This window comes from Spermophilus citellus, assembly GCF_964194105.1.
Source record: "Spermophilus citellus genome assembly, chromosome: 6".
In the NCBI taxonomy this organism is placed as follows: Eukaryota; Metazoa; Chordata; class Mammalia; order Rodentia; family Sciuridae; genus Spermophilus; species Spermophilus citellus.
Genome location: NC_138187.1, coordinates 35,573,268 through 35,586,801, shown reverse-complemented (window position 1 = coordinate 35,586,801; position 13,534 = coordinate 35,573,268). Strand labels below are relative to the sequence as shown.

At 37.3% G+C, this 13,534-nt stretch overlaps 1 protein-coding gene across 2 annotated transcripts in view; it reads right to left on the bottom strand.

Moving 5' to 3' along the window:
• The window catches only part of SDK1 (sidekick cell adhesion molecule 1), a 901,672-nt gene that overhangs the window by 502,492 nt on the left and 385,646 nt on the right, over positions 1-13,534 (bottom strand). For both annotated transcript variants that reach the window (XM_081298615.1, XM_081298616.1), the window contains exon 4: positions 12,397-12,544. In XM_081298615.1, the coding sequence (XP_081154741.1) occupies positions 12,397-12,544 (148 nt within the window). The remainder of the gene's footprint in view (positions 1-12,396; positions 12,545-13,534) is intronic.

Genomic DNA, 13,534 nt, shown 5'->3' with positions numbered 1-13,534 from the left:
CAACTCCCTTTAGTTTTCCCAACTCGCTATTACAACAGTGTCCCTGGCCAGGGTCAAACCACATTTGCCTTTTAGGGAATTAGGTGCTTCAAGAGTTAAGTTTTACAGATGACATGAGCATAATTAGGTACTTCTTAAATGAATGAGTGAACAAATGATGAAATGACCTGTATCTGAGAGAGAGAGTAGCACTGACACTGATAATTCAAACGAGAAGCTGATAAAAGTCACTCATATTTGACTGGGTAATGAACTGTACATGAGATGCACAGTTGCGATGCCTCCCTAATTACGCAGCCAATATTAGAATGGCTTGAATTTCCCAAGGACATTGTCACTGGGGGAGAAGGGAAGGGGAAAGGGAGGGTAGATGGGGCATAATTCCTAACAGTCTGCACAGCAAGGCGACATTAAGCAAAGACTAAAAATTCATTTAGCAAAAACCACCTAAAAACAAAATTCCAAATGAGATGAGGAGTTGGTGACTCTGAATACTAATAATGTATGTTCATGTGTCTAATTAGAGTATAACAAGCAGAAGTGGGCATGACAATAATAATGCCACCACATGATGTTTACTTTATAGGTTAAGGTGTGTTTTTCCCACCTACAATTTTATTCCTCAAATAAATGTTTGCAGTCATAACTCCAAGAGCTTGGCAGGGCAGCTACTACTACCTCCATCTGAGATATCCCATTATCTCAGCTTTGCCGGAGGATAGTTATCTAACTTGCCCCAGGTCACAGATCCACTAGGGTCAGGGCTGAGAATGAGGCCCTCACTCAGTCCAGTGTACTTTGTCTGACCCCAACCTCCCAGGAGCCATATGCTATCTTATTTATTTATTCATTAATTCAAGAAATACTTATCTACTCATTTGATAAATATTCACTGCTTAGTATGGGTGATCACTGTGGTTAAGTTGCTGGGCTTTTTCCTCGTATCCAAGGACTACAGTTAGTGCAAATAACCCAGGTATGCAATGAGTATAAACAGATGAGACAGCCATAAAGAAGCATTATTTCATAGTACCTACTATTAGATGCACTTAAAAATGCCTCTTGCATATGACTCTTTGCCATTTCAAAACATTATATGGACACAAATTTAAGAGCTCAAAAAGAGAAAGGTATGATTCAAATAATACATTCCAAGCTTGACAACTTCAGAATTTATTGCTCATTAAAACTGTATTTTAATTATCCTAGTTTTAATTAAAGCATTATGTAGAGTTGGTAAAATGCAATTATGAGCAACTGACTTAAGATGTATAATAGGCTAATATTTGTTAAGAAATGCATTATTGTCACTAGATCTGCTCATGTAAAATGAAGTGGCATTTTATTTCAAATGAAAAATTGGTACACAGAATATTAAACTCTTGTCATTAAAGTTAAACACAACCTTGCCAACCCAAATGGAACCAAGTCATTCTAAGAGCCCACACTTCTAGGGCTGTTCAGCTTGCACAGATACAGTTCCTGGCCTGCTGCACACCTTCAGCTATCTGCAAACGCCAAGAGAGGATACTAGAAACCTCCATCACTCCAGCTGCACTAGGGAATGATGCAGACCTCAAACTTAACTGTCCACCTACTGCCAGCCAGTGCCCATGACCTGGTCTAACACAGCCTGTGAGGCAGCCCTCCTCACACCTCCTGACAATGTAAAAAAAAAATATGAAGTTTTCATAATAATCTTGGTCATGGAGGCTTTCACTGTGCCCAGTGGAATTCTGTGAAAAGCACAGGACAGGCAATGGAGTCAACAGGCTGGATACTATTTGTTGAACCCACATAATTTCCATCTTTTTCTTACCCACTCCAAGGGACACTAATTTGCCTCAGAATAACATTAACTTAGATAAGTGAACTCTGTGACTTACCCTCCTGGATGTGGTCACAACAGCAACAATGGAAAGGATTTTCTGGGCTTTAGAAACTAGCACTTAGACTTGGAAAAGCACCAGGGGCATTTACAGGAGCTGAGTCCACTGGGACAGAAAGACTGTGCCTGAGCTGCAGTATATTCTTTACCTGAGGGTTTCTCCCTTACACTCAGTTTGCTGTGTGTCACAGGAGACATCTTCACAGCCATGCAGAGGAATGCATCTATACAGCATCTTCAAGGGTAAATACCCAGGCATTAGTTGTTTTTGTTTGTTTGTTTTTGAGGGGGGCATATAGCACAGTCTTCACTTCATTGGATACTAGTGGGCAAATTACCTTCTTGCTTATAATCTAACCTACCACTAAATCTCACTATTCTCGCTCCAAAAATCATGCTTCCTGCTGCATAAATGAAGCCGGGGTGCCCCAGGACATACACTTCTTTGGTGAGATTCCAAGCTGCCAGAGGCAGGAATCAAATGCCCAAAGGAGCAGTCCCAGGAGGCCTTCAACACATCTAGTCTACCCAGAGCAAGCCCCCACCAAAGCCACAAGCAGGCACTAGCCAACCATTCCCACCCTTTCTCCTTCCAAGTCCCAGCTGCCTTAAAGCCCATGAGATCAGGCTATACTTGTGTTTCTTCTCAGTGATGTCACTTCCAAGGCTCCAAATGCTCCATTTACCTATAGGCCCTGATTTCTGCCTTCCACTGACTACTGTCCTCACTCTAACACTGGCCTGGGTGCCTTAGTCCTCCCACAGCCACTGACCTTTATCTCTATACTCTCTCAGCCTCTCACTCTTGTGGTCACTCCCTAAACCTCGTCAATCCTTCTCAAGTTCCAGTCTGAAGTCTAGACTTCAAATACTTCACAAGTTAGTCCAGTTTTCCCAGAAAACAGAGCCTTTGCAACAGCTTGCATACCAACCCTTTATAGCAGAGATCCCAGGACAGCAGGAGCAAGGAGGGCACAACCCACAGGAAAATCTCGGGGAGGTGCGTAGAGATGGGGTGTTATACCTTATTTGCTGATACATATGCATTCAACTGTTCTAATTCTCTAATGATGAATGTTTGCCCCACAAAAAATTCAACTCTATCATGTAACTGGATTGCATCACTTGATCTCTTTGGAAGGAGAAGCCCAATGTCTAGGATTGGATGAATGGTCAAGGTGAGAATAAGAAGGCAGAGCCTAATACACCCACTTCCTCTCCTTTGCCCACTCGTAACTATTCATCTAATCCACAGGTGCTCACAGTCTTCTAGCTGAATCATATTTGTCTGTCATTTCATCCCTAAATCCATCATCACACACTGCAACTGTGCACTTGCACTCAAAGGATCCCACAAGCCCCACAAGTCTCCCTGGATGATTATTTAAAACCTTCACTTCTCTTCAAGTGGCACATGTCACCTCAAGCTCACAAGTTCATCCCAGTATTTAGAGAGAGTTGAAGTCCACACACACACACACAAAAAAATCCATCGATTTCTTACATCTATCAAACAACATACATGCATACCTATGTTCTGGTTTCTGACCTGTTAGGGTGGAAGCTGTCCTAGACTTTGTTAAGGGCCTCGAAGCACCACACATATAGTTATGGGACTGTACACTGCACAGCTGCAAGGCCCCATCCTTATCTGGGAATGCCCTCATCCCTAGCCCATATCCCCTCCATGAGGGTTTGTGCCTCTCATGTATTCGCTCTCTCTTGAATCTTCCCAGCCCCACTCTCCCTCAGATAATTTCCACTGGCATATAAATATTCTCTGTTATTCCTCATCTTAGGGGAAAAGCACCACCTCGCCTTCATGTACCCACTAGGGACATCACACCATACTCAGCAGCCATTCACAGGGTCCCAAAGAATTACCTCAACTTGCTGTCTCTCTTTTATGTACATATTTTTAAATTACTAAACCTTTGTTAACTAGAGAAAATAAAATGAAGACCAACATTTCTAACATCCCATTACCTACTAAAATATCTTCACTTTCTCCTCAGTTTTGAATGTTAGTTTAGCAGGATGCAGAATTCTATGGCTTTCTGAAGGTATTATTACATTATCTTACACATTATTGCTGTCTATTTTCTAATTATTGTTCTTTCTGTGATGCTTTTAATATCATCGTTGTTGGGCTGGAGTTACAGTGAGCACTGGGTTCAATCTTCAGCACCACTTAAAAATAAATAAATAAAATAAAGCTATTGTGTCCATCTACAATTAAAAAATATTAAAAAGATCTTTGTCTTTTACGTTTTGTAGTTACATTATAACATGTATGGATGTGGATTTATTTGTACTCCATTTGAAGTTTGTTCTGTTTATTGACTCTGAAGACTCATCATTTGAGAAAACACTGTAGAAATGATATCTTTAAATATTATCTAACCCCCATTCTTTCCATTCCTTCTTGAATCTTCTGACATGTCTACTGATTATCCTTCTATCCTCTATCTTAGTCTTTCTCCATAGTTTCCATATTTCAATCTCTGTGCTTTATTCTGAGTATTTTCCTCAGATTTACCAGAATAACAGTTCTCATTTTAGCTGCATATTGCCTGCTCTTTTACTTTTTAAAAAATGAATACATTTTTCAAGTTGTGACATTTGAGTTTTCCTATTTGGTATTTTTTTTAAAACAGCACATGAAAAGATGTTCAACATCACTGACCATTAAGGGAAATGAAAATTAAAAACTCAATGAGATACCATTATATACCTATCAGGATGACTAAAGTAAAATATAGAGACAACACCAAATGCTAGAGAGGAAGCAGAGAAACTTGATCATTCATATATTGCTGGTTCAAATATAAAATGGTATAGCCACTCTGGAAATTTTTCTAAACAACAGCAACAAAAATTCCTAAACATATAGCTCAGTCATTGCATTCCCGAGTATTTATCTCAGAGAAAGAAAGTCTTATGTTCACACAAGAATCTTTTATAGCAGTTTTATTCATAGTGGCCCAAACTAGATACAAACCAGATGTGTTTCAACAGGGCAATGACAACACAAACTGAAGCACATCCACACCAAGGTGTACTACACAACAATAACAAGAAACCAACACTCCGTGAAAGAATGTTGACAAGATCATTGACAAATCAGAGAATTATACTGAATAAAAAAGTCAACTACAAAAGACTACATATTGCATGATTCCACTTACACAAATTCTTGAAATGACAAAATTATAGAAAGAATAAGCAGATTAGTAATTGCCAGAGTTTAGAGAGGGGTTGAGGAAGGAGAAAACTAATTGTAGCCGCAAAAGAGCAATGTGGCAGATCACTGTATAGACAGAAATATTCTGTATCTTATTTGTATTATTGTCAGTATCCTGGATTGTGATACTATGCCTGTTTTTCAAGATTTACTGAAATTGGTGAAAGAGTACATAGCAGCATTCTGAATTATTTCTTGTAGGTGCATGTGAATCTACAATTATCTCAAAACACTATTTAATTAAAAACTGAAAAAAAATTAAACAAGGCAAAACTGAAAAATACTGTAGAGTCCACACCTATGAGGTCCATAGAGTAGTTAAACTCATAGTCAGAAAATAGATTGGAGATTTCCAAGGGCTGCAGGGAAGAGAGAGTGAAGAGTTAGTGTGTAATGAGTATAGAGCTCCAGTTTTCCAAGTTATGGGGGTGGATATTAGTAATGGTTGCACAACAACATGAATGTATTTAATGCCTCTGGACTACATGTTAAAATGGCAAATTTCATGTTATATAGATTTTTACCAAAATTAACACTTATTTTCAAGAACAAAATAAAAGGAAACCATCTTTCAAAGGATTCCCAGGGTTTTTTTAAATTTTTTTATTGGTTGTTCAAAACATTACAAATACAGAATAAAACTTATATTCCTTTCCAGATTCTGGGGCCTACAGGGTCTCTGGGTCTCTTTTTGACTACTTGTCTGTACCTTTCTCACCACACTTATCTGACCATACCATAGACTCTTAAGTTGTGCAAATACATGCAGCTCTTTCCTGTACCTGTCTGTCTTTGTCCTCTGCCTAGAACACACCTCTGCTGGGTCTGTGCATTGCTAACTGCTTCCCACCCTTGGACATCACCCTAAGAGCCAGCACAGCATAGAGGGCCAAGTGTGTTCTCAGGAATCCAAGGGCACTAACACTGCCTGGTTGTTGGCCTCTCTTCTCACCAGTAATGTGAGGATAATAACAGTACTGACCCACTGGGCTGCTGTGAGGATTAAATAAATAATTATATATAAAACACTTAAAAAGTGTCTGGCACTCAAAAATTGCTAATTATTGTTATTATTAAATATCATATTGAGAATATCACAGAAATTATGTTGAATAAATAAAGTAAGATACAAAAGATTTCATATTCAATGATTTCATTTCTATGAAATTTTAGGATAGGTAACAACTGCTAATATATGGTAAAAGAAATTAGAATATTGGCAGGGCAAGACTGGAGGAAAGGGTGGAGGGAACTCTCTCCACTAGGATGGCGAGTACTTCTGTGCACACAGTTGTTAAAATCCATCAGCCTGTGTGCTTGAAATTTGTACAGTTTGTTGTATATAAATTATAAATTGATAAAATGGTTTTTAAAAATGTCACTTCCATAAAGAGGCTGTCCTTCATGCTCAGTTTAAAGGAGCCCCACCCCAGCTCAGTGCTCTTTGCTATCCTGTCCTGCTCATGTCCTCTGAACCTTCATCCTCAACTGAGAAGACCCTGCTTACTAACCCATTCCTTCATCACTGACAGTTCTTTTGAGACTTCACTTTCCTTTCTCTACTTAGCAACCAGAACAGCACCTGGCACTAAGTAAGTGCTCAGTAACTATTTATAGAATGCATAGAGGAAGGAAGAGAGAGGGAGAGACCAAACCGGCCAGAAGCACCCAACATCCATAAAAGCATTGTTCCATGTTAATACTGGAAAGAATCTTAGAAGTAGTCAATTCACCATCTTCATTTTTGACATGAGAAAATGGAAACAAAGGAGAAAAAGTAATTTGCCCAGGGTGAGAGTTGTAGCAAAAGCAGGTCTGGAAGCCGTATCTCCTAGCCTTTTTTAGTTAAACTCAACATGGCTCAGTTTGCACATACAGATATACTCTATAACATTTACAAAATACCCATAAAATATAATATAAAAATTTTTAAAGCACATTATTTTGAAAGCTCAGTTAACTATAAAAATATTATTACAACCAGATCTACTTTATTCAAGCATTAAGTTGTGACTTCCAATACAAGTGTTAATTTAAACAAATTTTTCTTGGGGCAATTGAAATGAAATGGTAGTAAGTTAATGGATGTTCAAGTATTTAAGCATGGACAATTATGACTCAGAATGTTTCCCAGTCACCTGGGATTCTGTGTACTGCCCATGCTTCACAGTCCAGATCATTACTGGCAAGCCGTCTATCGCAGTACTGACTGGAGGTTTGAAATATTTAACCATAAACTTCACAATTCCAGTAAAACACATGCAAAAACACTTATGCTTTCAGATTCCTGTCAGGTAGACTACAGGATGCAATTTAAACACAAAAATCTGCAATTAAGCAAAAGAATGGCATTGCTCAGACCTAGTTTTGGTGTCCTAATCTGATAACTGCCAACATAAATTCCCTCCCAGAGGTAAGAGAAGCATTACATGGCATCAAGATTCACATTTTGTAGTTTGAGAAATAGAAGGAAACAGAAAATATAAACCAAAGAACACACAGAATAATTTTATTTTAAAATAAGACTACACTTATTTTTAAAAAGCTATTCTCATCTTTGATATGCAAAGATAGAAAATTAGCTGTTTGGTTTCAATAAATCATAAATAAACATGCATTTTTCATCTTATCACATAAATAAAACCCATAATTACCTATTCAAAATTCTGAATTTAACTTATTCTCAATTCTTCCAAAATATCATTTGCTTTTCCAGGATATTTTTATGATCCAATAGCCTTTATTCTTGATGTTTGTTATTCTTATCTTTTTCCTCCTTCTTTTTACAGACACTATCTGACTTTTTTTCACATCCTTTATTCATTCTACTACCCTAGTGGTATGCTACCATACCACCAGGGGAAATATAGTTTAAGAAACAAAGATGTTTCAGAGGGTCAACACCCAGGGTCAGGGACTGGGTCTGATTAGAAAAATATCTGGGCCAGGTGCAGTGTCACACACTTATAATCCCCGGGACTCAGGAGGCTGAGGCAGGAGTACCACAAGATTGAGGCCAGCTTCAGCAACTTAGCAGGACTCTGTTTCAAATAAAAAATAAAAAGGACCAAGGATATAGATGTAGAATGCCCTGGGTTCAATCCCCTGTACCATGGGAGGTGGGTGGGACAAAAAAACAAAAATTATTTGAATAGACAGAACCTACAGATTCAAATAGTTATTGCAATACAGAATATCCAGGATGTTAAAAAAAAAAAAAACATTTCTTTTCTTGTCTCAAAGTTTTGATGGAAACCATACTATTAGGACAATGATGTTGTAAGAGCCCAAGTATTCAAAAGAGAACTGCTACAAGGTGGGCATGAGGATCTAGTTACTACCTCTCCTATCCACACTACAAAAGAAATGCTTAGCCTTTCTCCTCCCAGAGGTAGCAGAGGAAGCTTGGGAGAATGAAACCTCTGTCCTGGAATATATAGGTAACATACATTGGAATGTGACTCTCAGGGTTAAAGCCTATGGGCAAGATGCTGAGACAGAGAGGTGCCAGCATATGAGCATGCACCTGTCACAGGGTAGACATACTAAATCTTTTTTTTTAATATTTATTTTTTAATTTTAGGTGGACACAACATCTTTATTTTATTTTTATGTGGTGCTGAGGATTGAACCCAGCGCCCGCGCATGCCAGGCGAGCGCGCTACCACTTGAGCCACATCCCCAGCCCCGACATACTAAATCTTGACTGCACTAGTTGGAAGATTGCATTTTTCCTTTTATCCCTTCTTCCCATCTGTATCAGTTCTTTTTCAATTATAATTCCCCTCTGCCATGTAACCTGTCATGTTCACATGTTCCCAGAATTAGGCCCTTGATGTCTTTGAGAGACTATTACATTATTGATTAGCTCCCTGGACCACAGAGCAACCCTGGTAACTGCTGAGCCCTCTCCTATTATTCAGTTCTATAATTCCCTATACTCCAAAAAAAAATTTAAAAAGTCTTTTTTTTTTTCAAAAGACAACCAAAGTCAACCTCTGTGACTTTCAGACAAGACTGATGCAATGAGAGCCCTTGGACCTGCTGCTCATATGTTTTATAGGTTTGTAAAAAGCTTTAAATATCATTAACATGCCAAATTTAACCTAGATATCTTTGCTAACCTTGGGTCTCATACATACAACTATCTAATCATTGGTTCCTTTTGGCTACGTAAATATACACCTCAAACTTCACATGTCCAAAAGAAACTGCAGACACCACCATCAAATTCCACCCATATATATACAAAACTTGCTTCTCCCCAAAATGTCTCCCTATTTCAGGAAAAGTTAATTCTATCCTATCAGTTGATCAGGCCAGAAATCTTAAGCTTCCCTCCACCACATCCCACATCCAATCCAGAATGAAATCTTATTAGATTCTAGTTTTGAAATACAGCAATAACTGATACCTCTACACAAATCTAGGTTAATCTAAATATAACCTATATAAGAAGATCAATGTTCCCATGTGTACAATGCACTTTGGGCTAAATATTCTAGATTTTCAAGGCACCTTTGGTGGTGCAGAGTACATCTGATGCCATCTGATTTTTGCCTGCCAACCATCTGGGCAGAAGCAAAAGAGAAATGCCTTTCCATGTTAGTCAAAAGTGAAACTTTGTTTCAAATTGAAAGTTTCAAATTCATTCTACATGAATGAGGAAAAAGACAAACAATATATGGAAAAAATGATCAAGAGTATGAAGAAAGTTCAGCGTGTAAAGTGAAAAGAATTAGCCTGATACAGAAGAGAGAATGACATGTAGACCTGAGTTGGAATTTTAGCTCATCAGCTGTGCCCTTAGGTAAGTCTGCAGCTCTAATTTGCAGTTCTGAAGGTTGTAAGTAGAACTAATTATACTTGCCTCAGAAGCCAATTGTGAGGATTAGAGAAGATATGTTTCAAGAGGTCCTCAACAAATAATAGCCACCAAGATTATTAATAGGCTATTTAACTAATTTTTCAACTTGGGAAACAAGACTTACTGTTTCTCTTCAAAATGAAAAAAAAAATAATAATTTACTTCTAAGCCTAAAAGCTCAACATGAGATAATGTTAACAAATAGTGGGAGGGGTAAAGAGGTTCCTCTGCCTAGACAAAGTTCCCTCTGTCCTGTTGGGTCAGGAAACTGACTGAAGAGGTTTAAGGCAGATGCAATGTTTCAATGTGTATGAGGCTTCCAGTCAAATGTTCCAGGTTGGAAAAGCACCTCTGATGATGTACATCTGATGCCATCTGACTTTTGCCTGCCAACCATCTGGGCAGGAGCAATGCAGGAATGTCTTTCCATCTTTAGTCAAAAGTGGAATTTTTAGAAGTGGAAAGCATATATAAATGATATATAAATTTGTGAAGAAAGCCATGCATTTACTGATTTATGATATCTTGCATAGCAGGTACTTAATAAATGTGGAGTGATTATGAGGTGGAAAATATGAAGCTAAAAGGCCTTGCAGAAGTGTAAATATCCATAATCAGTTTCATTTCATCTCTTTTAAAAGAGGTATACTAGCACATTGTTTCACTGAGATTGGATGTTTATCAGTAGCATCACAATTGTAAGCAGACCATTTGTTTGATGGGACACTAAACTAAAGCCCTAACAGTATTTTTACTTTATTAGCTCATTAGGAATTAAACACTCTTTAGCACGAATCTGCAAACTTAAAAAAGCTCATGAAATTAAGTGTTATTTTATTGTGTACCCTTTCATACTTCTTGAATAAACATTATTTTATAAATAAAGCTAAACCACAAGTTAATAAATTAATACATGCTTATTTGCTATCAAGTTAAAATAACCCTTTCACCATATATTTTACTGGAATTGATAATAACTAAGAAGAAGCTTGATTCAATCTACCTCCCCATCCCTGGTACCAATTTTCCCCTAGCAATTATTCCTCTTTCACCTGTCATACTGTGTTCAACACTGGAAGCTTCCAGAACATTTATATAAAACTCTGAGCTGCCATTTGCTCAGTCTAACAATTTCCTAAGGCAATGAGATATTGATCCTTCATTTTTTTTTGTTTCACCCAAACTTGAAAGGCATCTGCAATGATTGGAATCAATATAAAGGTGGATATCTAAGTCACTTTTCTCAAAACAAAAACAAAAGAGATAGCAGATATTCCATTTTCTAAGATCATTCATAGTTTTAGAATTTAAAAATATGGCTTTTACACATATTTCATGTTTTTTTTTCTGTTTCAATAACCAAAATAGAAACATTTGCTAAATAAGCTTATGGATATTCTAGATTCAAAAAGTGTTCCAATACCTAGGTGGACAAATGACAAAATTGGGCTTAAAAAAGAGATTCCATAGGGGAGAAAGAAGGTTTATGCCACAGTTACTTTCATAATTTCAATTGAAATCTTTTCAACAAATTGTCTTAGAAATGTTCTTTTTGAAAAACAAAACACACAAAAGCTTCTTCCCATCATGAATTTTTATGTAAATGCAACCACTTGGCAGTACAAATATTTGACTTTTACTCTAAGCTTACAGCATTTCATGATCCTCTTGGAAATTATCATCCTTGAAACCCTTTATATTTGGAATATTGTCTTTAGATTGCAAAATGTCTAGTTATGAAATATATACCAAATGTTCGTTTTAATCACTTAAAGCTCCAAATGAAGAAAACCTGTCTGGCATTAGATAAATATCTTGAATGTGGGATAGATAAGAACACCTTGAAATAATGCTTAACTAATCACAAAATGACTATTCTGCAATAGATGGGCGAGCCACTAATTAGACGAAAGGAAATAAAACTGTCATGGTAGGATAAAAGGATAAAGAGAAATAAGCAGTAATTACTGTTTTATCGTCGGAGAAAGTAGTATCAAACATGGCTCAATAAAAAGAGGAGGGAAATCCCACCGCTGCACAAGTAAATACCAGGCTGGTTAAACCCGAACTAGAAGCTAGATACAATTCAAGAATGACCATGACACCTTAAACTCCATCCAAGAACAGAAAGAATTGGCTACAAAGAGTGGGCAGGAGTTCTTCAGGTTCCGGGTATGCAACATACTGAAGAATAATATTACATGGGCACTGCTTAAGCTGTTTAAAAATGACCAAACGAGTCTCAAAATAGCTATTTATTAAGGACTGAGTTAGGACTCCTAGACAAGGCTATTCTTTTCAAATCACTGGTAACCTTAATTGGTTCACTTAATATGTAAATGATGCCAGTGAGCATAATCAATTGTATCTGAAGCTTTAATGTTTAAAGAAACTTACATTCTGTTGCTTGGAATAATCTTGTGCCCTTCTCTAAACCAGGTCACTTGAGGTCTGGGGCAGCTGGTGATGGGCAGTAAGTTTAGAACTGCTGCATGTCCTTGTGAAACAGTCTTCCTCTGGTCTGAATTCATGAAATTTCCCATATCTGCAGAGAGAAATTAGATTTTTTTAAGTCTAGAAAACAATTTGTGGAGGGAGTAGAGGTTGGAGATGGAAATAACTATATTTTACAGTAAAGTTGGCAATGATGCTAGGCTTAACAATAAGATCGGCGAGGCTGAAGTGCAGCACTGTCAAGCACAGATCTGGCTGGAAAGAAGCAAGAGGCAAAGCCCCGCACTTCCAAAGTAGCCAAGAAGCTTATTACTCCGCAGAGTCACACCTCCTTTATCTTATTGTAACAACAAAGAGGATGATTGCAACTGCTTGCAACACTAAAATAAAATGCTGCAAAGTATCCTAGAGGTACAGGAAGCTGTTGTCAGAAAGCTGTTGGAACTGTGAAAAAATGCTTCTGGACCTCTCCCAGCTACCAAATCTTTTAGACCTGTTCTCCCCAGCACCAGTTCTTGCTCCACTTGGTTTCTCCTCCTATTCATTTCTGGGGTGACTGCCTCCCTAGCAGGTATTTTGGGAGCAATATTTTCTAACTAGTGTGGAGTTTATAAGGAGTTTTCTTACCTATTCACTGTTGACTTAATTTAGGTCACTCTTGTTCTAATGGTTAAAAACATAAAAATGAGGTCAACGGGGGAAAAACAGCAATTCAAATGTAGATATAAATGGCTAATTTTTAAAATGGTACCTTGAAATTTTTGAAAAATACCCATATTATGATTAGATACAGATTAATGTGTACAAACATAGATATGGCAAAACACTACATTTTAAAATGTATATTAAATTGGAATTTTCCCTAAGAAGGCTGTATTATCTATGGCTTTTTCATTCAATTATTATTATATTTTTTGCAGTAAGATTTTTACCTTTTTTTAAAAAATTATTTTTGATGTAACATTGTATAATATTTGAGGGAAAGATAAACCAATGAATCAGATTAAGAAAATATCCATGGTTACTTTAAAGTAAAGAGAAATTTGTTATCAAAGGGAAGGAGAAAAGGAAGTTAAGAGAA